The following is a 27,324-nucleotide window of genomic DNA, read 5'->3' as shown; positions in this document are numbered from 1 at the left end:
CTGCATTTTCTACATTATAAGGAAACAGTAATCTAGCTGAAGGGAAAAAAGTTTTTTTTTTTTTTTTAAGTTTTTATGGTTGAAGAATTCTCCTAGTCTGGGTAATATTCAATGCCATGAGGCCTTGAGGGTGGTATAAAGTGAATGCTTTTCGTAAGAAACAATAGACCAATACGGCAACTGATTCCGTAAGAGCACACACCTGAGATTTATTTCTAATTTTAGCTGTGAGGTCATCTCAAGCCGCTCACAGAGCTCCCTCAACCTGCACCAAACCCAGATGACTTCTCTCCTTGTCCGACACGCTCCGTCACTTCTGCTGGGGCATAATGTGAGTCCCCAGCTACAAGAACAGCACACTTCTCAGATTTGACATTCAGAGGATTGGCAGGGCAGGTTAAGAGCTGCCCTAAAAATCAAAATCACCCAGGAAATGTTGCTGCTTCTGATTTACAGGAAAGCCTAAAACCACCCAAGTCATGTTCATGAAGGTGCTGTTCTGGGCCTTTCTTGGAATTGCAGGGAATCTGAATATGCAGTGCATGGCGGGGGCAGGGGGTGTTTTCAGGGGACACTGCTCATCCTTGGGCAACATCCCCCACCTAGGTGGGGCAAAGAAGGAGATGACAGGTTACTGTATAATGGAAAAGGAGACTGAGCAAGGCATATACAGAGACAGATGAAAGAGGTGGTGGAGAATCCAAACGGGAGGGGACCCAGGAGGTCACACAGTGAGGTCTCCAGCTCCCAAACCACATGCTTCCCTCTAACCATGGAGCCACGTCAGCTCAGGGGAACTTGAACCTCCTTGTACCTCAGAGCTCCGCCCACTACAGGGCAGATAGTGTGGCTTCTTCACTCAGGTAGGGGCCACACCTGCCCCATGGTGGCAGAGAGTCTGCAACACGAATCCTGGGTCCCTCGTTCTCACCCTGATGCCGTGACCCCGATAGAGGTTGTGGTTCCTCACTTGCAAAATGAGGGGGTTGGACCAGATGCTGCAAAGTGTCTTCTGGCTTTACAAATCCCATTCCCCCTCCACTGTGGGCCCAGATGGTGAGACCTTACTCCATCCACTCCTGGGATTTCACGTTACCTAAACAAATTAAACCAGCTGTCCAGACTAGCTGGGTCTGTGTTCAGGATCTTTCTGCTTCAAATGACTAAGAGGTTCCAGTCTTAACCTAAGCAAAACCTGTATCCAATGTTGCAAGATTGAGGACTCGGGCATTGTCTGGTCGCAATGGAAGGGACACATGTGACCAGAAAGGCCATGGGCCTGTCGTGGGGCTCATGTGCCTCCTGTCAGCTTCCAGCCCAGGTGCACACCAGCAAGGTAACTTGGGACTTTCTCCCAAGCACGAGTTTTCCCTCCTGCCACCAAGGAGTCAGGCATCGGGATGAGGGGCAGAGGGAAAGGGTTTCTCAGAGCTGTCCTGGCCTTAGGTTAGGGGCAGTTTTCTGCCCTTACAGCTTCCAACTTGGGCACACGCAGGAGATTGAGGCTCAGACCTGCAGATAATTTATAAGAACGAGGGTTCCAGCACCACCTTCCCAGCTTACTTCCAGGATAAGGACGACGGGAGCAGAGGAGGTACCTGCTGCATGGTAAGGGGCCCAGGGAGCAGGCCCACGCCCTCCATGCCATGACACAAGCCCAGGTGACTTCATCTCGCCCTATCATGTGCCTCTGCTTGCCCAGACGGGTGATTTTTGAGTCTCCCAAGTTATTGCTCATTAAAACAGTAACTTGTTGATGTTGGCAATCTTCGAACGAATGCCGCACGTCAAATGCCCCCTTGCAAATATCGACATCAGATGGCACTGGCCTGGCAGCCCTCTTTTGTCCCCTCTAACACAACCCCTATGGTCATGCACTAAAGCTGCCTCATGATGCACTTGTTTTGACTGTCGGGTGGCAAATGCTGAAGAGAAAGGATTGCAGCATAGTTTGTGCTGCAGCCTGGTGACCCGTATGTGCCTGGTGCACAGCAGGTGAGGCACAGACTTGCTGGGTCCACGAAGCCCTGCAAGGTCCACCGCAGAGGGCCTGAGGGCACTTGCAGGTGCATCTTCGTGCTCAGTGAATTTATGTTTTGCAGGGGTGGGGAGATTGAGCACAGGGCCACTTTACCACCAAGTTACACCCCCAGTCAGTCTGTTTTATTTTTTGAGACAGAGTCTCACTAAGTTGCTGAGGCTGGCCTTAACTTTGTGATCCTCCCACCTCAGCCTCCAGAGTCACTGGGATAACAGGCATGTGCCCCGGCTTTTTAATAATAAGAAACAAACAAATGCTATTTCAATGTGAGCTCTCTGACTCTTCCCATCCAATCAACTCTTTTTGTTGTCTGTTTTTTTTTTTTTTTTTGAGAGAGGATTTCACTATGTTGCCCAGGCTGGCCTTGAACTCCTAAGCTCAAGTGATCCTCCTGCCTCAGCCTCCCAAGTAGCTGGGACCACAGGCAGGTGCCACCATACCCGTCCTAGAAAAATTTTTTTAAACAAGGATGTATTCCACAGCAAAAATCAACCATGACCACCATCTAATGAGCACTTACTGCATGCCTGCCAGCAAATTCTTTATATTTTCTCCTAACCAGCCAATGAGGGTATATTATTCTCATTTTACAGATGAGAAAATTGAGGCCTAGAGAAGTTTTTTTTTTTTTTTTTGTCCCATGCGACAATTAATCAGTGGATCACATTCCAAGCTGGACTCTCAGTGGTCTGTTCAATCCATCACCTTCCACCTTACAGAATCTGAGGAAAGACTCTCTTGAATATTCAAAGAAGGAGAATTGTTGGAGAAAAGGGGGCAAGAGAAGACACTGTGGCAGAAGCCAAGGCTCCAGATAAAAGGCTATGGGCAACAATGGGGAACAGAAGTAGACATCTGCCACCCTGAATCCTGCCCTCTGGCGGTTTTCCACCAGCTAATACCTGCCAGCAACTTCCACCAGGGGCAGGAGCAGGCGCTTTCCAGGGTGGCCCTCCACATTCTTGTGCAAAGTCGTGGAGAGTGATCTGCCTGCCAGGGACAGGAACAGACCTTGGTTCCCAGGTACACGGTGTCAAGCCTTTTCCATTACAAGACACCTTGTTCGTCACCTACGTTCCTTTCCGTTCCATTACTCATGCTGACCCCTCATGTTATTATCCCCCGTGGCCAGGCTTTCACAGATGGAGTTAGGAGTGCCTCGCTCCTGATCTTCTCATCAGATAGTTGCTGTGGGGCCCTGGTTCCACACAGGCCCCCGGCAGCATCTGGAACAGTGGAGGAGTGGTTTGCTGCAGGATGCCCCCCAACACACGCACACCCGCTCCACCTCGTACTAGGCAGGAATCACATCCCCCATGCTGCAGCAAGAAGCAAAGGCCCAAACAAGGCTGCTTTTAAAAGAAGGGTTGGATCGGTGATAGCTGAAGGGAGCAGCATCCAGGACAATATCCACTTTCTCCTCAATGATAGGCAACCCGGTGAGCGTAGGATGAAAAAAAAAAAAAAAGCCATTTCCGCTCCCTTGGAAAAATGCAACTATATATTAGATTAGCCCTTGGCAGCCTTCTCCAAATCAGGATGGAAATCTGAGCCCTGTACAAGAGCAGTCCACACCTGAACAGGAAGACTAAAATTGGAGGCAAGAGTCTCCAGCCAAGAGGTCCTTTCTGTCTTTTGCAATAACAATCATCTTCCTTATCCACTGGTAGAATATTTGACTCTGAAAGTCCAGGGAAATGGAGGACACATTTCTGGTTTGATATGAGAGGGACAGTGTTTTTTGTGTGGTTTTTGCTGCTGTTGTTTTTGGAGACAGGGTCTCAGTACATTGCCCAGGATGGCCCTGAATTCCTGGGCTCCCGTGATCCCCCTGCCTCAGCTTTCCAAATAGTTGGCACTACAGGCATGCACCACCATGCCCAGTTAGAGCATTTTAAAAGCTACCCAGGAAGTGTCACGGTCTCCCTAAAAGAATCAGCAAGTTTCCAGAACACAACATACTGTCAACCAAAAGCCAGCACCAAGGGGTGAACGTTGTGCCATTTTGGATTCCTTGGGTATCAATCCAGGGTCTCTCACTTTCCCTGCGCCTGCTAAGAGACAGTTTTAGACAATAGATCTTCATGTTTGTTTGGCTGATATTTGAAATGCTTTACGTTGCCGAGGACCCGTTCCTGTAGTGGAACTCTGGAGAATTCTGAGTTGTGGGGGAATACACACACAGGACTGGAAGTACTGAAAGAGAATTCCAGCCCAGCTCTTTCTAGCAGCTGGGTGACTCCGCAAGCAACAACCTCCCCTGCCCCAGTTTCCATCTGTCAGATGGGGAGCATCTGGGTTTCACAGACTCATTGTAAAGGACCCAGTGAGGCAGTGTGGGAAAGTCCTTGCTAAATGGTAGACGCTCCTTTTCTAAATCAATGATGTCAAAAGGTTATTACATTTAACATGTTTCACTGAACAAAATCTGTAACCCTGTAAGGTAGATGTTATCGTCTCCATTTTTATAGAAGAGGAAAACAATCTTGGAGAAGGTGGGGCTCAAGGCCACAGAGCTAGCAAACCACATACTTGGAGTCCAGCCCAGATCTCAGCCATGAGAAGGGCACAGTACCCTAGTGGAGTGGAAGGAGCAGTGCTCAGACATCATAACTGCACATGAACTTTTCTGGTTAATTCCTTCACTTCAGTCTCTCAATTTCCTTCTGTACAATGCAGTGACACCACCCACTTCTTTACCTGAAAAGGTTGTTGCCAGAATTCCATGACACCCCAAACTAAAGGCCCCTGGGACAAGAACCAGGTTACCTAATTTGAACTCTCAGAAATCCAGGTCAAGAGCAGGGCTTGGTGTGCTTATGGCAGCACAATTCACAATAGCCAAACTACGGAACCCAGCCAAGGTGGCCATTGCTGGATGAAGGGATAAAGCAAATGTGGCATGTATACACAATGAAGTCTTATCCAGCTATAAAGAAGAATGAAATTATGTCATATGCAGGAAAATGGATGGAACTTGACAACATTATGTTAAGCAAAATAAGCCCAACCAGGTCAAGGGTCCTGTGTTCTCTCTCATGTGGAAGCTAGAGAGGAAATAGGGAAAGAAGGGTGGGTCTCATGAAAATCAAAGGGAGATCAGTAGAGAAAAGGGATCTTGGAGAGGGAAAGGGGAACTATTGGGGAATAATATTGTTACACTGTGTGCATGTACAAATATGTAACCATAAACCCCACCACTGTGTACTACTATAATGCATCAATTTAAAAAATGTGAAAAACAAAACAAAAATAAAAAGTCAGAGAGCAGGTCTTAGAACAGGAAGCAGAAGATTAGTGATAATAATCACACCCAGGGAAAGTCGGAAGATAATTCTGTGGTAGAAGAGGAAAAGCAAAGACCAGAGCTGCTTAGCGGATGAAGGCAAAGGGAGGGGAGAGACTTCAAGCATTTTTAGCTGTCCCAACGGACTGCTTTGGGCCATGCTGAAACAGGAGGTTGCAGGGAAAGAACATGCAGAGCCTCCAATAGCCTTGTAGATGATGGGAGGAATTTTTTTTAAAATAGCCTTAATTGGAGAAAATTAAAATTAGCAATTGTATTATAGCCCCCCCCATTAAAATGATTTTTTTTTTTAGAGAGAGTGAGAGAGGGGAGAGAGAGAGAGAGAGAATTTCTAATATTTATTTTTTAGTTCTCGGCGGACACAACATCTTTGTTGGTATGTGGTGCTGAGGATCGAACCCGGGCCGCACGCATGCCAGGCGAGCGCGCTACCGCTTGAGCCACATCCCCAGCCCCCCATTAAAATGATTTTAATTTTTAAATCCACTGATGTGTGAAATGCAAATATTTGATGATCACTGTTCTAAATGCTCATAGTATTGCTGATAGAATTGATACAATTATAAGAAACTTCATTTATCCATTGAAAATTATTGAGCATCCACCCAGTGCCCAGCACACTTCCAGGTATTGGGGTGCAATGAAAATACTTCGTAACTGCAAGATGCACATGAGGCAGGAGCATTATTAACCAAAGGTACTTTCATCAGGAGCTTATCCCCAGTGTCACCACTGCCAATTAATGATTGTGGACAGTCATGGTGGCACACGCCTGTAATCTCAGTGGCTCAAGAGGCTGAAGATGGAGGATCATGAGTTCAAAGCCAGCCTCAGCAACTTAGCAAGGACCAAAGCAACTCAGGAAAAGAAAAGAGGCAAGAAAAGAAGAGACAAGAGAAAAGAAGAGAGAAGAGAGAAGAGAGAAAAGAAGAAGAGAGAAGAGGAGAAGAAAAGAAAAGGCTGGGGGTGTGGCTCAGTGGTTAAGCACCCCTGGGTTCAATCCCTATATAAAAAGCCCTGGCATTTGATCCCCAGCACTGAGTTACCCCTCCTGCCCCCCCCCAAAAAAAAATCCAGAAGTAGAAATTTGAGCATAAATGTGTATCACTAGGTGAAAGAAAACAATCTGAAAAACATAAGGTATGATTCCAGCTGTATGACATTCTGGGAAAAGAAAAACTACGGAGATAATAAAAAGCTCAGTTATTGTTGTGGCTGGGGGAGGAGAAATGAGTAGGCAGATGATGTTTGAGGCAGTGAAAAACTTCTCTATGATATCATGGAGAACACATGTTATTGTACATGTCAAATCCATAGGATGTTTGTGCAACGCCAAGAATAAATGCTAAACTATGGACTTCGAGTGATAATGATGTGTCACTGTATTATAAAATATGTACCAGTCTGGTGAGGGATGTGTATAAGGGGGACAGGAGATATGGGAACTCTTATGCTTAATTTTGATATGAACCTAAAATCGGGTATCGAGTTTCCTTATCCATAAAAATGAGCCTCTGACTGCGATGCATGCCAAGGGTCCCCAGTCTCCTTAAGGGAGGGATGGTGGGCCAAAAACCAGCTTTAATCAAAAATACCTCGCTGATAGTTTTTAGACACAGGATGATGAAGGAAGTAATACTCCTCTGTCCCCGGGGTTTGCCTGGGAAGCTAGTCTGTGAGATTCTTATACTCCCAGGAGGTGGCTCTGAGCTGGATGTTGACAGAGGAAGTCACAGAAGAGAGTGGCTTCAGGTTGCTGAAAGGAAGTGACATTCCTGGGGTCTTTGCCAAATACAGTGATATCTCCGAGTTTTCTTCTGATGTGTCTCTTGCCTTTTCTCAATTTACCTTTCTTAATAATTTCACACTGGGAGCAAAACAGACCTTGAATTTTTAGGCCTTAATCTATAAAACACCTGGAGGTCCTACAGTTGGTCTGTTTAATTTGTCAACAGAAAAATAATTCCAAAACATAAAAACGGATTTTATTTCAAGCCAACCTGAACAACATCTATAGAACACAAACTCAAGTTATCAACATGGCCCAGGTCATCGGTAGGGAGCTGCAAAGGGGTGGGGAAAAACATCCACAAGATGCTGTTTTCAATAAGGCAGGGAAGTTTCCTCAGGATTCAGGTGCCATCTCACCCCCAGGGTTGAGATTTAATAGAGGCCAGAGGCTGGTCCAGTTTAGCCTTCATTCATTCATCCAGGGTCACACAAATGCGGGTCAACACAGAGGCTGATGACTCTTGACTATCAAAGCAGTCCCAAACCACCCAATACCACTCCGACTTTCCAGCCTACACCACTGTGTCTTTCCAAAGTCTACAATCAGTGAAATTCAAACAACCTGGTAGATCTCAAGTACAAATGTGGTCTCTCTGGAGAAACCAGTTCACAATTTAAAGGTGTTTATTATTTGAAAAATCCAGGTTTAAATTATTCAGATCTCCAAGACATCCAGCATTCCAACATGTTGCTTACTGTCTACATTCAAAGGCTCCTCTTGCCACAATCAAAGGCAGCGAGGTGCCCTTTCCTCTTCTGCCTGGCGCCCACAATGTTCTTCAAGTTTCCACGGTGCAGTTTTGAGGCCCTCCCATTTTCTGTCCCACAAGACAGGTGTGGCCAAGAGCCAGCCCAGAGAAGCACACAAAGCAAGACTGAGCCAGAGGAGGGAAGGGAGTAGGAGTCAGCGTGTAGGGTGTTGGGGTTTGTGTGTCGGGGTGGTGGGGGAGCTGGTGACGGAGATAAGTTTCTCCCCAGGTGTGTGTGTGTGTGTGTGTGTGTGTGTGTGTACAGGAAGGGGCGTGAACGCGCGGGCACGGCGGCATGGAAGTGGGGGAACCGAAGACAAATTTCTCCCCTCCTGTAAAGTCAAATTCCCTGAACTTCCCAAGGCGAGTCTCTCGGGCAGGGGGCCCCTCTCCGGTTCTGCTTGCAGACTTTTCTGGGGTCACTAGGCTGCCAGGGAAAACCGCTCAAAGTCACCAGAACACCTGTATATATTCTGTAATGGGGGGAGGGCATGTTCCCAGGGCCTTCTTGCAAAAGGCGAGTCCCCTTCTGCAGCCACCAGTGAAGGGAGCGCCGCGACCGTGCCAGGCAGCTCAGGTTTCACCCGACACTCTCCTCCCCCCCAGACACCGAGCCCCTACACTTACCTGCCTACCGCGCCCCTCGGCTCGGCGCGCGTGTCCCTGCCCACGACCTCCGCGGCTGGCCCTGGGGGACCGCGAGGAACACGAGGCAGGCGCGCGCCAGGTGCGCTCCTGCCCGGACGCCGACTTCCCGGCAAGGCCGCGCTCAGGTGGGCGCAGACAAAGCCGAACAAAGCCCGCAACGCCCGCGCGGGCCGGCGCAGCCCCGCGCTCCTGGTCGGGGCAGCTGGGTCGCACCGGGACCCCCTCGTAGGGACGCCAACCGTCGGCCGCCGCCCTGCCAGGCTGCTAGCGGGGCTCTCGGGCAGCGGCAGCGCGGAGCCAACTCGGGCGGTGACTCACCGGGTGGAGCGCGGCAAGGAGCGCACGCCGCCCAGGCCCCTCTGCTGACAGGCACGGGCTTGGCTCGGGCCAGGGGGCGCTGCGGACCCACGGAGGGACGCCCTGGGGGGTGGCAGCCACGTGGGACACCTGTTGGTCTCTCCCTGGAGAGGCGGAGAGGGCTGCGCAGCGGGACCCTGCTAAGTTGGCGGCGCTCCCCTAAGTAAGGGTGGTGCGTCCGGAGCTTCTGGGATCCGCCCTGGCCTCGCCCCTCGCGTTTTTTAACGAGGTGTTGACCCAGGTAGGCAAATGAGCAAAGTGCGTACTTCTGTGCGGGCCTCCAGCCTCTGAGCGCAGCGGCATCGTTTCTGTAAGGCAATTGCCTCTTGTTAACTTGCCTGCCCCATTATTGCAGTTGGGTGATAATTAGTCCACCTTTCGGCCAGCATCCTTGTTTAAGTCTAAAGGGTGCCTGATTTTAAAAAATTAACCACCATTGGACAAAACAGCACAATGCCTGGCAGATGCTTTGTATAAAGTAAGCTTTAATGAATGTTGGCTATTATTGTATAATCTATAATTTTAATACTTCATCAAAAAAGTGTCCTTGCATAATGCATACTCGTTGCAAAAAAAAAAAAATCAGTAAGCAAAGCAAATTTATAAAACTACCGAGAATTATACTGCAGACTGAGATCATGTTAACATTATAGTGCTCTTTTAATGTTATTCTACCTATATAAAATCTGCTTATTTTATTCATTCCTTACTGTACCATACTATACATTATATTGCCCACTTCCTTTTTTGAACATCTTTTTAGCCACTACATGATGTTCTAAATGTACTATATCAGGTTTTTTAAGACAGAGAGAGACAGGTCTTGCTAAATTACTCAGGCTGGCCTTGAACTTGAGATCCTGCCTCAGCCTCCTGAGTGGTTGGGATTATTGGTGTATGCCACCTTGCTCAGCCCATCTACTATTGTTGAACTCTCAACTTTCAATTTTAATCATGTAATTAGATATCTTTGTGATTTAGCCCACTTGTTTCCTTGGAATAAACTGCAAAAAAGTAAACTTCTAGGCTACAGGGTATATGCAATTTGGGAAATTATATGCATCTTGACAAATTGCCTTCTAGGAAGTTGACTTGCTTCCATTTTTCCAAGGCCTCCCCCATTATTCCTGTGTCAATCAGGTGAATCGCAATTTTCTTATTTTTACACATTTCCTTTTTAAAAATTAGAAAAGCATTGCATTTCAGTCTACAGTTCTCAGTTGTTTTTCAACCTCCCAGACATTGACAGGCCTCAGTGAAACTGGCTCCTGATAAACCTTACTGAAGAGGAGGAAAAATTACATTTTCACATAATTCACTCTTCCTGATAACATCTACTGAGCATTAGTGGTGGTGGGGGCGGGGCAACAATACCAAAAAACAAAAATAAACAGGGTCACTTCAGACAGCATACACAATATGCCAGTATGTCACTCTGTAAGAGAACATGGGTCCAAACACCAGGGAAGAATGGCCTCTGCCTCTAAAAATCTGTGTCGTTTACAAGAAATGCAATGCAAGACACATGTGGAATTTTGAATACTTTAGTGGCCACATTAAGAAGTGAAACAGGTAAAATTCATTTTGGTAAGATAAATTCATAGATGAAAAACACTATACAAACATGTAATAGATATTTTAAACTATCTTTAAAATTCTATTGTATATATTTCCACATATAGCATGTCTCAGTTTGGACTAGCCACATTGAGTGCTCAACAGCCACATGTGGTGAGTGACCTGTGTCACTCCAGATAGGTGTGAGAGGGGCAGAATGGGGTCCTAATAAAAAGTGGACAATCCACCACTGACAACCCCTCTCCCCCATCCATGCTGGTTAACATTTCTCTAAACTTTTGCCTAATGAGTTTAGAGAATCTGTATTTCAATCCTGGGCATTCCTAACATTTTTGATCTGCCTTAAATTGGGGGTATTTCACATCTGCATTCCCTGATGAAGAGCTAGAAGTATAAATACGGGTAGAGAGAACAGTTGCTGTGAATTTCTCATCAAAGCATCAGCAGAGCCTAGTTTGCCCCCATGCCTTTCAGATTTCATGTGGGAAGAGAAAAAGCAGGTGGCCCAAGCTCTGCAGAGTAGGGAGTGGGCCACTTGCAGGGGAGAGGGCTTTTTATACAGAGACGCTGTGTGGCTACTTTTGTCATCCACAACAATCCTTCCTTTGTAAAGACTTATGGAAATTTTAAAATTAAGTCATGAAGGGCCACCATCCTGGAGGGTGGAGTCATGAGCTCCTTGCTTCTGAGAACTTTTGCCTTATTCACCTCCTCAAACCCAGTGCCTGGTAATTTATATGTAAATGTCCTTTTAAAATGTGAATTATGTCAATGCCTTGTTCCCTTGTTCACGATGTTTCAAGGCATAGAGATGATTTTAAGATCTCTGCAGAGATAAATGAGGACTTCAGCACTTGGTGACAGGCATTAGCAGGCGCCCAGTGTAATAGAATGACCACAGCTTTGGAGATGAAGTGGTCTGGGGTTCCCTAACCAGTTCCCCTGTTGGCCCTGTAACACAGAAAAAAAAAATGCTTTTGCAGTTTCCTGACCTATAAAGTACAATGGATATGGTGATTCTGAACCCTGTGGAACCCCAACCAAATTCCTTGCATCCAGTCCCCAAAATGAGGAAAGTACACATAAACAGAACAGTTGCAAAGGATGCTGTACACACCGGCAAAGTTCTGCACTCCCCGGAACCAGAGCAGCCACTAATCAGAGCCTTGTTGAGAAGTCAAAGAACAGGAAACAATGCCCAATAAATGGGAAAGCGGCCATCCTGGAGGAGACAAAAGGCCTGATCCCCAAGGACTCTGCAGGCAGCAGACTAAACTACACCACCAGCTGTGGAGCTAAGAACTAAATTGTGGTGGAGACAGGAGGAGAGATGATGCCATCTCAGAGCTAAGGCCCCTGGGCTTGGAAGAGACACAGATTGTTCTAAAAGTGATAACGCACTTCCCAGTTCCTCCATAAAACAGGAGAATTATGCATAAAGTGATGCTGGATTTGCTTTTGAGGAATGTGATGCTTTTTTTTTTCATTTTCTTTATTGTGGTTGAATCCAACTTAAATTATAATACAAAATGCTTTGCAAACATCAGAGATATATAATAACATTTAAAACTATTTTTTTGTAAAGGAAATAATTTTAAAACACTATTAAACGCTTTGTCTCTAAGAGATACATAAATAAGCAGACCAACTTTAAGGCTGTCTGTGCAGACATTTTTAGCCTACTAAGGGGCAACCTGTAGCACAGGACTGATGTAATGCTGCAGCAGAAATGGTAAATTACAAAGTGGTAACTCATACACACAGTAGTCACAATCCCCATCCTAAACACCATCCAGATACAGCAATTTACACTAAGAAAATAGGCTTCTTTTCCCCACTAGGATGCTTCATGACCTGTCTTTCCAAACTAAAAAAATGCCTTCCCATCCAGCACTAGTACTTTTAAAACCATTAGAACTTTGGTTATACAAACAAGGTTTAATAAATACTCCTTCCAGAAACAATTTTTAAGAGATAATATATTTTATTTGTTAACTTTTTAAATTTGCTCTGATTAATAATACATGAAAGAATGCATTTTGACACATCATATATAAATGGAGTATAACTTCTCATTCTTCTGGTTGTATGTGATGTAGAGTTACACAGGTCATGTAATTATGTATGCATACAGGGTAATAATGTCCAATTCAAAAAAGAGGGAGAGAATTGAACAACAGCAGGGGAGGTAGAGAGGGAAGATGGGAGGGGAGGGGAGGGGAGGGGAGGGGAGGGGGGATAGTAGGGGATAGGAAAGGTAGCAGAATACAACAGTCACTAATATGGCATTATGTAAAAATGTGAATATGTAACAGATGTGATTCTGCAATCTGTATTTGGGGTGAAAATGGGAGTTCAAAACACAATTTGAGTCAAATGTATGAAAGATGATATATCATGAACTATGTAATGCTTTAAATAATCAATAAAAAAATTAAAAAAAAAATAATGTCCAATTCATTCTATTATTGTTCCTATCCTCCACATCTCCTCCCCTCCCTTCATTCAACTTTATTCTTCCCTAGCCATCCCCCATTGTGAATTAGCATCCATATATCAGAGAAAATATTCAGCCATTGGTTCTTTGGGATTGGCTTATTACTTAGAATGATATTCTCTAGTACAATCCATTTACTAGAAGATGGCATAATTTCATTCTTCTTTAAGGCCAAGTAATATTCCATTGTGTATATATACCACACTTTCTTTATCCATTCATATGTTGAAGGACACCTAAGTTGATTCCATAGTTTTGCTATTGTGAATTGAGCTGCTATAAACATTGATGTGGCTGTATCAAGTCCTTTGGGCATAAATCTAGGAGTGGCATTCTATTCCAGGTTTTCTGAGGAAACTCCATACTGCTTTCCATAGTGGTTGCACCAATTTGTAGTCCCTAATGTGATTCTTTCTAATCAAGCAAAAGTTTCTATAAAGGCAAAGTCTTGGGTAACAGTCACTCAACCAACATTCCAAAATGCTATGTGCTCTACATCATACTGTCAATTCTCTCCTGCTGTTACCATTTCTTTTCCAAATCTGTTTAGTTTCCACACATGTATGCTTTAAGTACTCACTGAACTAATTCTGGAAGGGATCTGTGCAGGTGGGCAGTGATCTATCTCAGTGCCAACCCAACACCACTTTAATCCCAGCATGCAAAATCATTCCCCCACTCCCTCCATCTACAAGTTTACAACTACAGACCACCTTCCAGTTCCTTTATCTAGAAAAACAAAATCCACCTTCAAGAACCTTCCTTATGTGTTTGGTGAGAACTGCTTGGTGTAGTATGGGCTATAGAACCACATAGACTGCTGAGGAGCCTGGATGTCCTCTTTGGCTACTCCCAGAACTCCACGTGCCACTCGGCCACCCCACTAATATCAGCTGGCCCTCTAATAAAGATTTAAACCCTCTCTGGGAATCTGGCAGCATAGGGTCCTGCTGGTAAGGATTCTCATGTGTTGGTTTCTAGAACATTTATTTTATTGGAAGAGTTCAATTTCAAAATGTTAATTATCCTTATTCATAGTTGAGCTTTTTTTATATTTCTAGCTACTGCAGCAAAACAATTCTAGCAAAACATAAGATAGACGGGAATAGGGCCTTTCCTCGTTACTTCCTGGGAGTTCAGTTTAATCTATATGACAAAAAGCTCTTCCTGAGCAAGCTAGATATGATTTATGTCAATATTTATAAGGCCTCCACCCAGGAATAAACTTTATTTGGACATATGGTCTCAGTTCTATTATACTCATGACAAAACCAGATAGTCTTCAGGGAACCAAAGACCAGAATTGGTGCATATGGTTAGCAGGGCCCTAAATGAGGCCTATGAAACAACGAACCCAGCACCTCCCACAATGTCAGGTAAATGGATCTCAATAAGGATTTGTTGAATGAAACATATAGCTGGCATATTAAAATAAGAAATACCTACTAAGTATCTCAAATGAATCCAGAGTCAGACGTTCAGTCCCCACCTCTATAAAGCTACTGCTACAGGTGATATTTGTCTTTTTTGGAAAAAGGTATATGGCTCAACCACCAAATAATATAAAATGCTCTTTAAGCTGGGTGTGATGGCATATGCCTGTAATCCCCACAATTCAGGAGACTGAGGCAGGAGAACGGCAAGTTCAAGGCAAGCCTCAGAACTTTAGTGAGACCCTATCTCAAAAAACAAAAAAGTGGGGCTGGGTTGTGGCTCAGTGGTAGAGCGCTCACCTAGCATGTGCGAGGCCCTGGGTTCGATCCTCAGCACCATAAATGTATTATGTCCATCTACAACTAAAAAATATATATATATCTTTTAAAAAGGGCTAGGGATGTGGCTCAGTGATAAAGTACCACTAGGTTTAATTCCAGTACCAAAACAAAGTCAAAAATTCCCTTTAAATAAAATAACTTCTATTCAAATGTCTAGTCCATATCATACAACATTGGGATCTGAAGAAAAGAACTTTGACTCACATTTTTCTATGTTCTTCCAGTAGCTCCCCTAGTTTTCTATAATTAAACAGCCAATTTGGGGACTGCACAGGGCCAGGTGCCTTTCCACCCTGGTTGGAGTGAGCGCACAGGGTGAACAAGCCGAGGGTTCAGTGCTCTGGGGTGTGCAAAAGAAAGGGAAGTGAGCAGATGCCAGCAACAGGAACGAGGAGGCTGGTTGACAAGCGGAGGACTTTATTGGGCAAAGCAGCACAAACTTTTATCAAAATAGAAGCACATCAACATCTGAACTTTTTATGTGAGGAAATTCCATTTAAATATAACAGAACAACTGACACACATTATCAGTAAATGCAAAAACAACAAAAACCAGACCTTTGTATGGGTGACAACACACAAAGTTGTCATAGTCTGGTACTTACATCATGGGGAAATTCCCAAGTCAGCTTGCCCATAATTATGCAATGTAAATTTAGGAGAATTTAACATCATGTGCTTCAAGAAAAACATACACTCTCAGTTTTTAAACTTGAATTGATAACTATATTTGCTTCAGAAAACAGTAAATTCTTTCTATAGTAAAAATCTAACTGGGTACAGATTTGGAAGAATACAGAAGAAGGAAAAGAAAAAGTCCCTTCCCAGTGGAGTGGTCCACAGCTCTGGGACAGACTCCATGCCTAAAGGCTAAAAGAAAAGCAATCTGATGGAGGATGGTTAGAAGAAGCTGGAGCCCTCACAGGATGGACAGGAAAAGAGCAGACGCTAAAGGTGCAAGGAACCAAAGAACATTTATTATGTGGAAGAGGCAGATGATGACAGGGAGCACAGGGAATATTAGGAAACATCTCAAACACAGAAAATGACAAAGCTCCTATATCTACCCATTAGATTTATCCAAATTAACACAGAACCATATTTTTTCCTTTAGTTCTTCTAAGTAATAAAAAGTTACAGGGTTGGGGATATGGCTCAGTGGTAGAGCACTTGCCTAGCATGTGTGAGGCCCTGGGTTCAATCCCAAGCACGTAAAATGAAAAAAAAAAGTTATATATACACAGTGGAAAGCCCTACATATCCTTTCCAGGCATTCCCATGAATTTGCTATGACTCTTCTTTCCAAGACTTATTTGGTGGGAAGAAAGGGTGGGGGGCTAGCAACCTAAGAGAACAATGGTAAGCAAGCAAAAATGGAGGCAAAAAAGGTCATTAAAGAAAAAGAAAAGGTTCCATTAAAACACACACAAGATGCAAAGCTTTTTCTCAAGTCTAGTTTTCATTGTTTCCTTTCTCATGTTTATTTCCAAAAGACACTGTTCCTGAAAGAGAAAAATCAACCATAATTATACCTTATATAAAAGCTCAATCACTATGGTTCTTAATTTCTATTTTAAGCACAAGCAAACCAAACATTCACCTTCAACTGAAACTGCACATTTAAATCAAATCTGTCAGTTAAAAAAGCTCACCACCAGTGAGTAGAGCTGTTCATACTACCCTTCACAAATAAAAACAGCTGCTGGCACTCTCCTTCAAACATAAAAAGTATTTGATATTAACTTGTATGTTAAAGAATTTATCACTTTTGAGCAATATATTTCAAAATGTTGTGTTCTGATCACCCACCACAGCACCCCTATTTTGACAATTTACAATTATCAACTAATAAATTCCTCCAAAGATGATATAATACTTACCTTTTTAAAATATTCTCTCTTTCCCTAGGAAGACTAATATAAGAGTAAATATTCAACTGTGTTTGCTTAAGCAACCGCGTATGCAATTTTTTCTAGTATAACCCCCTAATTTTATGTCCTATAGAAGTGATCTAATCTATAAAGATGCTGTAGCACAACATGCAGACTGCAGTCAAGGGCAATAGAGAGAACTCAGCTTTTAGGCATAAATGCTAGTCTTCAGGCTGTGTACATGATCTTGTGCATCTGGGAACCCGAGCTTCCTCATCCTTAAAATAAGGTCTACTTTTATTTGAAGGGTACTGTGGAGATCAAGCATGTGACTTTGTGTACACAAAAAAAGCAGCCGATACTAAAGCTTAATGTATTAGAAAGAATTAAAAGTTATAATTGGGCTGGGGATGTGGCTCAAGGGGTAGCGCGCTCGCCTGGCATGCGTGCGTCCCGGGTTCGATCCTCAGCACCACATACAAAGATGTTGTGTCCTCCGAAAACTAAAAAATAAATATTAAAAAATTCTCTCTCTCTTAAAAAAAAAAAGAAAGTTATAATTGCAACTGTTAAGTCATCACTTACTAGAAACAACCCAAAATTTGCAAAGGAAATAAATTTTGAGAATCAAAACCGTTGTTCCTGCATTAATGACACTGAGCTTACAATGCAGCTGTACTTTCTTAAAAACATACATAATAAGTACATTAGCACATGGGAAATGTTTGAACACTGTTGGTTCCTACCTGAGAGCAACCACACCCACAAGACAATCACAAAGAGCAGCCTCTTGGGTGATCTCCAAATGGCCCAACAAAAATCACACTTGGACTAATCAAAGCCCAGGCACGAAGTGAGCAAAGCTCCTTTGCTTTTGTTACATCAACCCAATTATATCAATTACAAGGAGGACAATTCCATTTTGATCATAAGTTTTAATTACCATTTATCATAGAGTAATTTCTGAGAGCAATCTTAGGACAAAGGGTCCCAGACAGTCAAAAAGTCGGGGAACTACCAGTTTAGAGTCAGCAATATTTTCTTTAAACACTGGAGTCACCTACAGCCCCAAGAGGAGGCAATGTTTCATTTTAAAAGGGAATCTGTTTCTGTGCATCAGCATTCCGTTCCACACCCTTCAGGTCCTCTTCACAAAAAGTGCCAATCTTAATGGTAGTGGTGTGCACTGTGAGGATCTGAGATGATTCAATTTGGGCCATGAGGATTTTGAGGCTAAACCTCACCTCATGACAATCCTCCCACATATCAGTAACAGGGAAAGGGCAGGAGAACCCACAATTCTGGGCTCAGACCCACGAGGAGCATCAGAGGGAAAACATCAGATCAGACCTCGGGATACAGCAAGAGCATCCCAGCCAAACTCAGATCATCACATCTAAAGTAAGGCATGGGGCTGGGGTTGTGGCTCTGTGGTAGAGCCCTTGCCTTACATGTGTGAGGCACTGGATTCAATCCTCAGCACCACATAAAAATAAATGAATAAAACAAAGGTCCACTGATAACTAAAAAAAAAATTTTTTAAAAAGTAGTCAAGCACAGCTGTCCCAAGAGTCACTCCATCAGCCCCCCTACCCCAACCCCCACCCCCAACAGCACAGCAGCTGACTGGCAATAACAGGAGTGGCAAAAACATCAAACTTCACTTACTTAACTTTTTAGCAGTTTTTTCATTTCAATAAATTTATTTTGATTAGTTGGATTGTTTAAAAGGAAGAGAAGAATCTGCTCATGTTTTTCAACCTATGGATGAGAAAGAAAACAGTAGTTTCATGTCTAAAACTGTTAAGAACATACATCTACTTAAAGAAAATTTTACCCACTTGTTTCTGCAACTGTGTACAGCAGCAATTCATCCTGTGCATCTTTTCTAAAAGAAAAAAAGAAAGCCATTAGGTAATATCCAACATGAACAACAAGAAAAACCTAGATCAACAGATATCTATCTGCCCCTATGGCTGGGTTCCAAATACAGAGAACACAATCCACCCATCTGGGCTTCAATGTTTTATCTACTTCTTGTGACCAGGTGTTTTTCTGTTTGTTTGTTTAATACAAATTAACACCCACACTGCAAGGGTCAGATCCTATCATCACCTATAGGGGACTTCTGTCGGGCAAGGACAGGTCTGCCAAACACTGTAAAAATACCAGGATAAGCCAATCCCAAACTTGAGATCTCATTTTGAGTAGGATTAAAAGTGAACCTGAAGGAAGGCCTGGGCAGAACGTGAGACACTTCAAAGCTTAACTCCCAGAACAATGCTACTGAGCTGCCCTATGGACTCCCTGGAACAGGACTGCTCCCACCAAGGTGGCCCCTGAGGTGGCAACGGAGCCCTTCCAAGGGATTTATGGAGGAGGTGGTGGTAGCAACTGTGACCACACAGAATGAGGAAGATCAGGTCAACTAAAGTGACCATCTCTGCTCCTGGTTACACTTACATCTGGTATTAATCACACCTGAAGAAATACCTTTATTTAAAGCACTTTGCTTTTTAGATGTGATGTTTTTTGCCAGCCCATCCATCACCAGCTTATCAGCCACATTGACAGTACCATTCTCAGAACACTTCTCCACCGACACTGTATGAACATTCTTAATAATTCCTTTCACGGAAAGCATTACATTCTGATTCAATATGAAATTTTTTAGTAGCTCTATCATTAATTGAGAACAGCTTCCATTCAACTCCATCAGTCCTGGAAAAAAATTGAAGATTAATATGTATGTGTGTATACACACACACACACACACACACACACACACACACACACACATATAGGTATACCAGGGATTAAACCTAGGAGTGCTTAACCACTGAGTCACATCCCAGCCTTTTTATTTGAGACAGGGTCTCACTAAGTTACTTAGGGCTTCATTAAGTTGCTGAGGCTGGCCTTGAACTTGTGATCCTCCTGTCTCAGACTCCCCAGCCACTGGGATTACAGGTATGTGCCATTGCACCCGATAATTTTCAAGTCCCTTTTTAAAGACTATAGTTAGATAAATTAGCTAAGGATAATAAACAAAAGGCTTTCTGACTTTAGCTGGTTTAGGTATTTTTTGATGTAATACTGCTATTACATTAGAAAATTCAAATTTACTCAACAAATATTTATGGATGACCCCGAGCACTAATCTAGTCTTAGGGGACACAAAACAGGAACAATGTTTGCTCTGAATGTTCCAATGGGGAACATCTTTATCCAGTGATAAAGAATTTCCCAATTCTTGAACAAAACTAAATCAGACTGTAAGTCATCAGTGTGATATTATCCATGAGGTTGCTGAGTAAAGAGACCAGGAATAAGAGTAAAAAGCTACTTTAAACATTTCAGTTCACTTTATTCAAATTCCAACTGGAGCTGGAATGTAGTAACCATAGTAAGACAGTCAGGAATGGTGTCATTTGCAATGCCTCTGGTCCCTAAGGAGAGCTGTGACAAGGCAGCAAGACTCTGGAAGAGGGGTCAGACCATTGCCCCAGGCACTTCTAGAGCTTTTCCAGAGGGGGCAAAACAATCTCTGAAACTCAACGCTCTGAAAATAAGCCACATAACAAAGACAGATCATCTGAGTATAGTTTTTGTGAGAGTTAAAAAATAAAGAATGTGAAATTTCTTTGAAAACTCCTGACATTTAGAAATTTGAGCAATTACTTAAAATACACAACTGATTCAGACTCAGAGATGTGAAACAAAGAGAAAAACAATCTCACATGACACACAAAGTGGAAACTGATTTATCTACCTTCAAGTGAACATTTAATGATTTGGAAAGGGAGCTCCAGGTGGCTGGCAGCAATCGGCTGCACTCTGGAAAGAGGCAGGGTTTCGATGTTCCCATAGTCTGCATACAGCACTTTCACATCAGAGTCTGATATCCCCAGAACAACCGCACGGTACCAGAAATCATCACCTGAAAACAGAACAGACGCTTGCTTAGCTGAGAAGTTCAGTTAACAATCCCTCCTACCTCAGATGCCTTTTCATAAATTACATTCACATCACTTAAAAATTCACGCCAAGGTTTATGGTGAGAGTCCAGCTTTACCTCTATTCCTTCCAAATCCTACTAAAAAGACAATGGGATTTTTGTTTTTAATCATAAGGACAGTGACCAAAAGAGAAACTCATATAATACCAGAAGTCTGGAAAACAGATGTATGAATGGAAATGATTTATCAGATCCATGGTAGCTTAGCCAAAACTGGGGGTCAGGCAGTAGCCCAGTTTGTACCTCAAATCCTCAGACCCCAAGGCTTAATAACTGTGGTGCTACTCATTCAAAAGCAGGAGTAAAGATAGATATTATAATGTCCTCATCCCCAGCTCTATTTTTAAAGTTACTAAAAAGCTTTATGCTCACATGTTTTAATACAGCTTCACATACCTTTCTGAAATGGTTCCAGACAACTGCTCCTACAACTGTAGAAGACTAGAGATTCCTCTTCCAGAGAGACCATGTGGTGGGGAACGTGAGACTGAGCAGAGGAGGAAGAGTTTGCTAAGACCTGGAGCACTCCGGGCAGCAGACAACCAGCCCAGGTGAGAGCACATCCAGCTGCCAACCCTGGCAGTGCCCAGTACAAGGGCAGAGCCAGATCAACCTGCTCAAGACCACTAGTGGACCAGCTACTCAGAAAGAAATCCCCAAAGAACTGCACAGTTCCATCTTAGACATGTGAATAACAAGGGATCACCACAGAGTTGAAGAAAGCCTCTAATGTGCCACAGGAGCGCAAAAGAAACAAAACAGGACTTTGGAGAAACAATGAAAATTGAAAGAACAAAAGTAGGGCTGGGGATGTGGCTCAAGCGGTAGCGCGCTCGCCTGGAGTGCGTGCGGCCCGGGTTCGATACTCAGCACCACATACCAACAAAGATGTTGTGTCCGCCGAGAACTAGAAAATAAATGTTGGAAAATTCTCTCTCTCTCCTCTCTCACTTTCTCTTTAAAAAAAAAAAAAAAAAAAAAAAAAAAAAAAAAAAAAAACAAAAGTAATATCCTTGGAGAAATGACACTCGTTTCTTGAAATAAAAACAGAACAGTATTAAACATATGCACACACACACACCTGAAAAATCAAAAGACACTGGAACTAGAAATATGGTATCTGAAATGAAAACTTCAATGAGAAAAGCTGGAAGTTGAAATTGAGGAGGTCTCTTGAAAAAGAGAAAAGAATGAAAGAAAACCAAAATTGAGCAGAAGATTTCGAGTCCAACATTAGAAAACAAAAGAAGGGAATGAAAGCACTGATTCAGGAAAATTCAGAAAAACTGAAGCCCATAAATTTCTGGACTTAAGGTTCCACTGAGTGCCCAGTACAAAGGTACAAAGAAAGCACCACACCAAGCTGTACTGTGCATTTCAAATACAAGAGGAGGATACTGAAGGTTCCAGAGAGGATTAAAAATATGTACAAAGTTGGGAAAGTCTGGGATAATGTCTACCTTTTGATAAAAAACACCAAAGATAAAACACAATAAAAGCAATGCCTTCAAAACTTCAACGGGAAAATGACTTCTAATCTAGAATCATACACCCAGACAAGCTATTGATCAACTGTTAAAGACTTTTTCAAACATAGGAGATAAGAAATTTATTTTACTCACACCCCTTCTCAGATTCTGAAAGATAAGATCCACCTTAATATTGGAGTAAAATCAAAAGGGAAATAAGGTGAAAGCAATCAAGTTGAGCTGAGAGAAGGAGAAATCCAGTTAACAGAGGGGGAGTGCTGAAACAATCTTCAAAGCTCAGTGGGGGAGGGAAATCCCAAGAGGACAGCCACAGGCTAGAGGACAAGCAGCCTGGATAGGAGCAGGGCTGAAGATGTCTTGAGTAGAATAAAAGTTGATCAAGTACACAGAGTTCTTGGAGGGAATTTATGCTAATACAGAGAACTGGAGATAGGGAAAGTAACAACAGAAGTTGCAAATGAGAACCAGAATCATGGACTACAGCATGGCTCAGCTCTTTATCAAGTCATCATAAATACTTATTTAACTAAAAATCACAACTTCCATTGGGAAGCAAAAGAGGGGAAGAAGAGGGGAAGAGGGGCAGTGCAAATCCAGTTGTCATACAAAAGAAAACCAAAACTAGGGAGTGACTTCAGCAAGGTGAAAGTGTAGCAGGTTCGTGCCCTTCCCCACCAAAGCAACAATATGGTGCCATCTAAGAACAGAAGTTCCCTTGGGACTCAGGCAGGTGGTTTTAAGACCCCAGGAGCCCAAGTCTGAGGAGGGTTGTTCTGGGAAGGCTGACCTGAGCCCCAGTCCTGCTACTGATCAAGAGCAGCCCTGTTCTCCTGTGAACTCAGCTCTAGCACTGCTGGGCTACCTTCTTGCCACCAGCCCCATCTGCCTGAAAAATGGCAGGAGCCATGCCCACCCAGGCCCTAGTAATAGACCCTACACGGACCCTAAAAGGTCTGGTAAACTGGCTGTAGTTCCACTTCACCTCAATCCTAGAAACAAGCCAGAATAGTGTTATTTGCTAGCAATGGCAATCTGTTAACATGAAATACTAAACATGAGTGGTTAAAGTAGACTATAGTCAGTCTTGACTTCCTGAGGCCATTCATTCTTCTTCCAGTAAATTCATATATTGTAAATTCACATATATATATATATATATATATATATATATATATATATGGACTGTACATCCTTAATGTTACTGATCCACCATACTAGAGTATGGTTACCTGTAAGTACTGACATATTTGTGTAGTTTGCCTAAAAATAATCTACAAAGCACAGAAATGCTGAATGACCAATATAAGAATTAAATTCACAACTCTGTATTTCTTCTCTAACCAAATGAAACATGTATCTAATATATCAAAATCTACAAAATCTCACAAAAAAGGTAGCACACTAAACATTTTTCCTTTAATATTTTACCTAAGAAACTTACTTGTGTATTTGGCACAGCATGCATCTCCAATTCTTGGTCTGTAGGACAGACTGCTTTTCTGAGCATTGCAATATTCTAACAATTCAGCTGTCAATATACACAGTTTTTCTTGATTTTCTAAAAGAAATAGAAGCAATCTCTTGTGAAAAACTTTCCAATGCTATTACTAATAGTATATAAAAGTATACAAAGTCTAATAAAAATCCTTTGCATATTTAAAATACACACTATATACAAATATATAACAAATATTACACAAACTATTATATATATATATATAGAGAGAGAGAGAGAGAGAGAGAGAGAGAGAGAGAGTGTGTGTGTGTGTGTGTGTGTGTGTGTGTGTGTGTGTGTGGAGAGAGCTTGTACGAGGGATTGAACCCAGAAGTTCTCTACGATTGGGCTAAATCCTCCACCCCTTTTTATTTTGAGACAAGTTCTTGCTAAATTGCCCAGGCTGGCCTTGAACTTACAATGCCCCTGCCTCTGCCTTCTGAGCAGCTGGTATTGCAGGTGTGTGGCACTATGCCTGGTTACATTATATTTTCAAAATAAATATATCCACTATTGGTTGCCTTTTGCAGAAGGAATGCAAAACTGGGAGGAGGTTTGAAAGAAACCTATGAAGGGCCCATTTCTTGATTAGGTGGTTACATTCATGTGTTCACTCCATGAATCTTATTAAACTGTGCTTTATGACAGTTAGGTGTATGTGTGCTATACTCAATAAAATCATCCTGAATGTTATTTCCAATTCATCATGCCATATGTGGTCAGGATCAAATAACCCTGAATCCCTGCTTTTTACAATATGGATTAAAGATGGTTTTTGTAATACTGGAGATAAATTTAAGAATTTATTGGTATTACTACAATTCTTTTATTGGTATTACAATTCTAGGTCTGCCAATATGAAAGAAAGGTTCGTTTTTTTCAGCTTTTAATTATTTCAGCTACAAATTATTTCAATGAACACCACCAACTTGAACCAAATTCACCTTCAGATACTAAGAATAATTTCACATACACTTAAGAGATCCTCAATTGTAAACTTCCATGAAACGAAGAAAAGGAAAATTAAAAATCACTTCAACATGCATTTTCTTCATGATTATCTCCAGTATATTTCAAGTTTCTAAGATATGACAAAATATGATTAGGAATTTATTACTGTCTTTCAATAAATTTGAAGTGGTTTTGGTTCAAACTCAAAAGATTGTAGGAAGTAAGGCTCAGTGAATACAATTCAGTATAGATAACATGATATTAAATAAAAAATTATATGATAATTAAGGGCACTGGTTTTAGTACAAAAAGCTGTAGGTTTTCAGGGCCAGGCCACCGAGAGGGTGATAGATGCAGGATGCTCCCTTTCTGTTCACATCTGTGCTTTTGGAACTAAACTTGCCCTAAGTCATTATGATCAGTTCTTCCTTAAAAATCATCACCCACCTCTTCTTCCCTTCACTTCCTGAGGAGTTCACGATGATCACTTTCATTGCACAGCTTAAAAGAGGAGAATAAACATGTGTTGATCCATTTGGTTCCTTACCTGGCATCTCATCTGGGATGGCATAAAACAGGTTTGGGTTTATGATTTCTAGTATGCTTGCTTGCACAGTTTTATTTACTGGCAATTCTATAGTCTTCCAATTCTCTGCTGAAGAGGTGGCTGAAGTCATAAAACACAGGTTGTGCATTAAATGGATAAAATTTACTCTTCTTTCCCAGTGATTTATTAGTTCAAATCAATTTGTTCATCAACTGCTGATTATCAGCATTCCCAAATTCCCAAAAAGAAAAATCTGTATTTCACAAAACAATCTGTTAAATTCAAGGGATTATATGGACACTATTCAAAAAAAAAAGTTCAGTCTATAATGAGAATCCTTGAACTATTACACTCCCAAAGGACATTTATGTAGTATATTTAATATAATTCTTCAAATTTTCTCAAACTTTAAGGGATACATACCCATATGATATACATTTACCTGATAACCAAAAAAATGAGTACAATGTTTGATCAATTAAAAATATTTCAATAAATATGGAGCTTAATAACCAATTATTAATCTATACTCACAAAGCAAATCTCTACAGGAAAATTGTGTAATTTAAGATACAAGAATTTTCATAGCCTATAAAAACAAAGGCTAACAAATTTAAATAACACATGATTTAAAAGGAGAAACGGAGAAGTGATAATCAACCAAATTAAGTGCATGTAAGAATAGATCATAATGAATTCCACTTTATGTATAAATATAATGTACCAGTTAAAATAAATAATAGACCAGAGAAGAAAGGAAGGGAGGGCAGGTGAAGTAAGAAATGAAATGGAACAGGGGCTGGGGTTGTGGCTCAGCGGTAGAGCACTCGCCTAGAACGTGCGAGGCCCTGGGTTAATCCTCAGCACCACATAAAAACATAAATAAAATAAAGGTATTGTGTCCAACTAAGAAAAAAAATTTTTAAAAAAGAAATGAAATGGAACAAATCATGTTGTATGAACATATGGATACATCACAATAATCTCCACTATTATATAGAATTATAATTTTAAAAAAGGGAAAGAAGTATTACCTTGAAGCCCCTGGGTGTCAATTTGATGATTACGTTTATTAACAGATCTATTATTTGGCATGTCCTTGTGTGGGGAACCAGCTTTTAAAACCAGATGTTCATTAATAAGAACATCACTGATTATTCTGGGATAGGAAGTGGAAAGATCGGTGAGTTCAACTCCCACCCCGTTTTCAGTGATTTCAACCACTCTGGCTTGGAGTTTTATCCCTGCAACACACATCTGAAATCTTGCTATGGTTTCTTTAGTCCAGTGTTTGTTTCTAGGCTGTATATCTGGAAAATAAGAACAGCAATAAAAAGAATCCAATGCATAAGCTTTATTTTTGCTTCCATAGTAGTAGCCAGGGATGGGTCCTTGCCATTCCATTCAGCAATTCTGAGTAACTGCTTACGCTGTTCAATTATGTATCTGTCCATCTATCTGCTGTTCAATTATCTATCTATCTATCTATCTGTAATTCAGCCATGGAGCTGAATTACAGGTTCAGTTTAGAGGGCTTGTTAAAAACAGATTTCTGTCCAGCCATGAGGGCTCATGCTGTAATCCCAGTGGCTAGGGAGGGTAAAGCAGGAGGACTGAAAGTTCAAAGTTGGCCTCAGTAACTTAGCCAGACCCGACTCAAAATAAAACATAAAAAAGGTCTGGGATGTGACTCTGTGATTAAGCACCCCTGGTACCAAAGAGAGAGAGAGAGAGAGAGAGAGAGAGATTGATTGATTTCTGGGTCTTGCCCCAGAATTTCTCATTTAATATGCTGCTAGATTTTGGGGCCAAATTTTAAAAAGCACTGACATAAAAACATGATAATTAAGAACAATAATCTGAAACATACTTATTGGAAGGGATGGTAGAGTGCTTGCCTAGCATGTGTGAGGCACTGGGTTCAATTTTTAGCACCACATATAATATATAATAAAATATATATAATAACATATAATAAAGGTTCATTGACAACTAAAAAATATTTTTTAAAAAAAGAAATATACTTATGTATAGAAGGAAAACAGACAAAAGATAAGAAGATGATTATCTATGGTTTCTAACATATACTATTAACATTTTGAAATCCAAACTTCCAAAAAGTAACTGGGACTTTAGGTGTGCAACACTGTGCCTGGCTGCTTCCAGTTTTTACGTGCAGATGGAAAAACATGTGTATATTCACACACAC

At 42.0% G+C, this 27,324-nt stretch overlaps 2 protein-coding genes across 2 annotated transcripts in view; both read right to left on the bottom strand.

Moving 5' to 3' along the window:
* Window positions 1-8,769, bottom strand: part of VWA2 (von Willebrand factor A domain containing 2) — a 38,465-nt gene extending 29,696 nt beyond the window's left edge. The window contains exon 1 of the mRNA XM_081267763.1: window positions 8,516-8,769. The gene's annotated coding sequence lies outside the window, so the exon portion shown is untranslated. The remainder of the gene's footprint in view (window positions 1-8,515) is intronic.
* Window positions 8,770-16,127: 7,358 nt separating this feature from the next.
* TDRD1 (tudor domain containing 1) overlaps window positions 16,128-27,324 on the bottom strand; it is a gene marked incomplete at its 5' end in the record, with an annotated part of 40,327 nt that continues 29,130 nt past the window's right edge. The window contains 8 exons of the mRNA XM_081268104.1: window positions 16,128-16,245; window positions 18,283-18,375; window positions 18,456-18,502; window positions 19,108-19,335; window positions 20,387-20,554; window positions 23,564-23,680; window positions 25,116-25,235; window positions 26,150-26,425. Coding sequence (XP_081124230.1) covers window positions 18,283-18,375; window positions 18,456-18,502; window positions 19,108-19,335; window positions 20,387-20,554; window positions 23,564-23,680; window positions 25,116-25,235; window positions 26,150-26,425 — 1,049 coding nt within the window. The 3' untranslated portion in view covers window positions 16,128-16,245. The remainder of the gene's footprint in view (window positions 16,246-18,282; window positions 18,376-18,455; window positions 18,503-19,107; window positions 19,336-20,386; window positions 20,555-23,563; window positions 23,681-25,115; window positions 25,236-26,149; window positions 26,426-27,324) is intronic.

Source organism: Spermophilus citellus, assembly GCF_964194105.1.
Source record: "Spermophilus citellus genome assembly, chromosome: 15".
Lineage (NCBI taxonomy): Eukaryota > Metazoa > Chordata > Mammalia > Rodentia > Sciuridae > Spermophilus > Spermophilus citellus.
The sequence above is the reverse complement of the archived record's forward strand: the minus strand, read 5'-3'. Positions and strand labels throughout refer to the sequence as shown.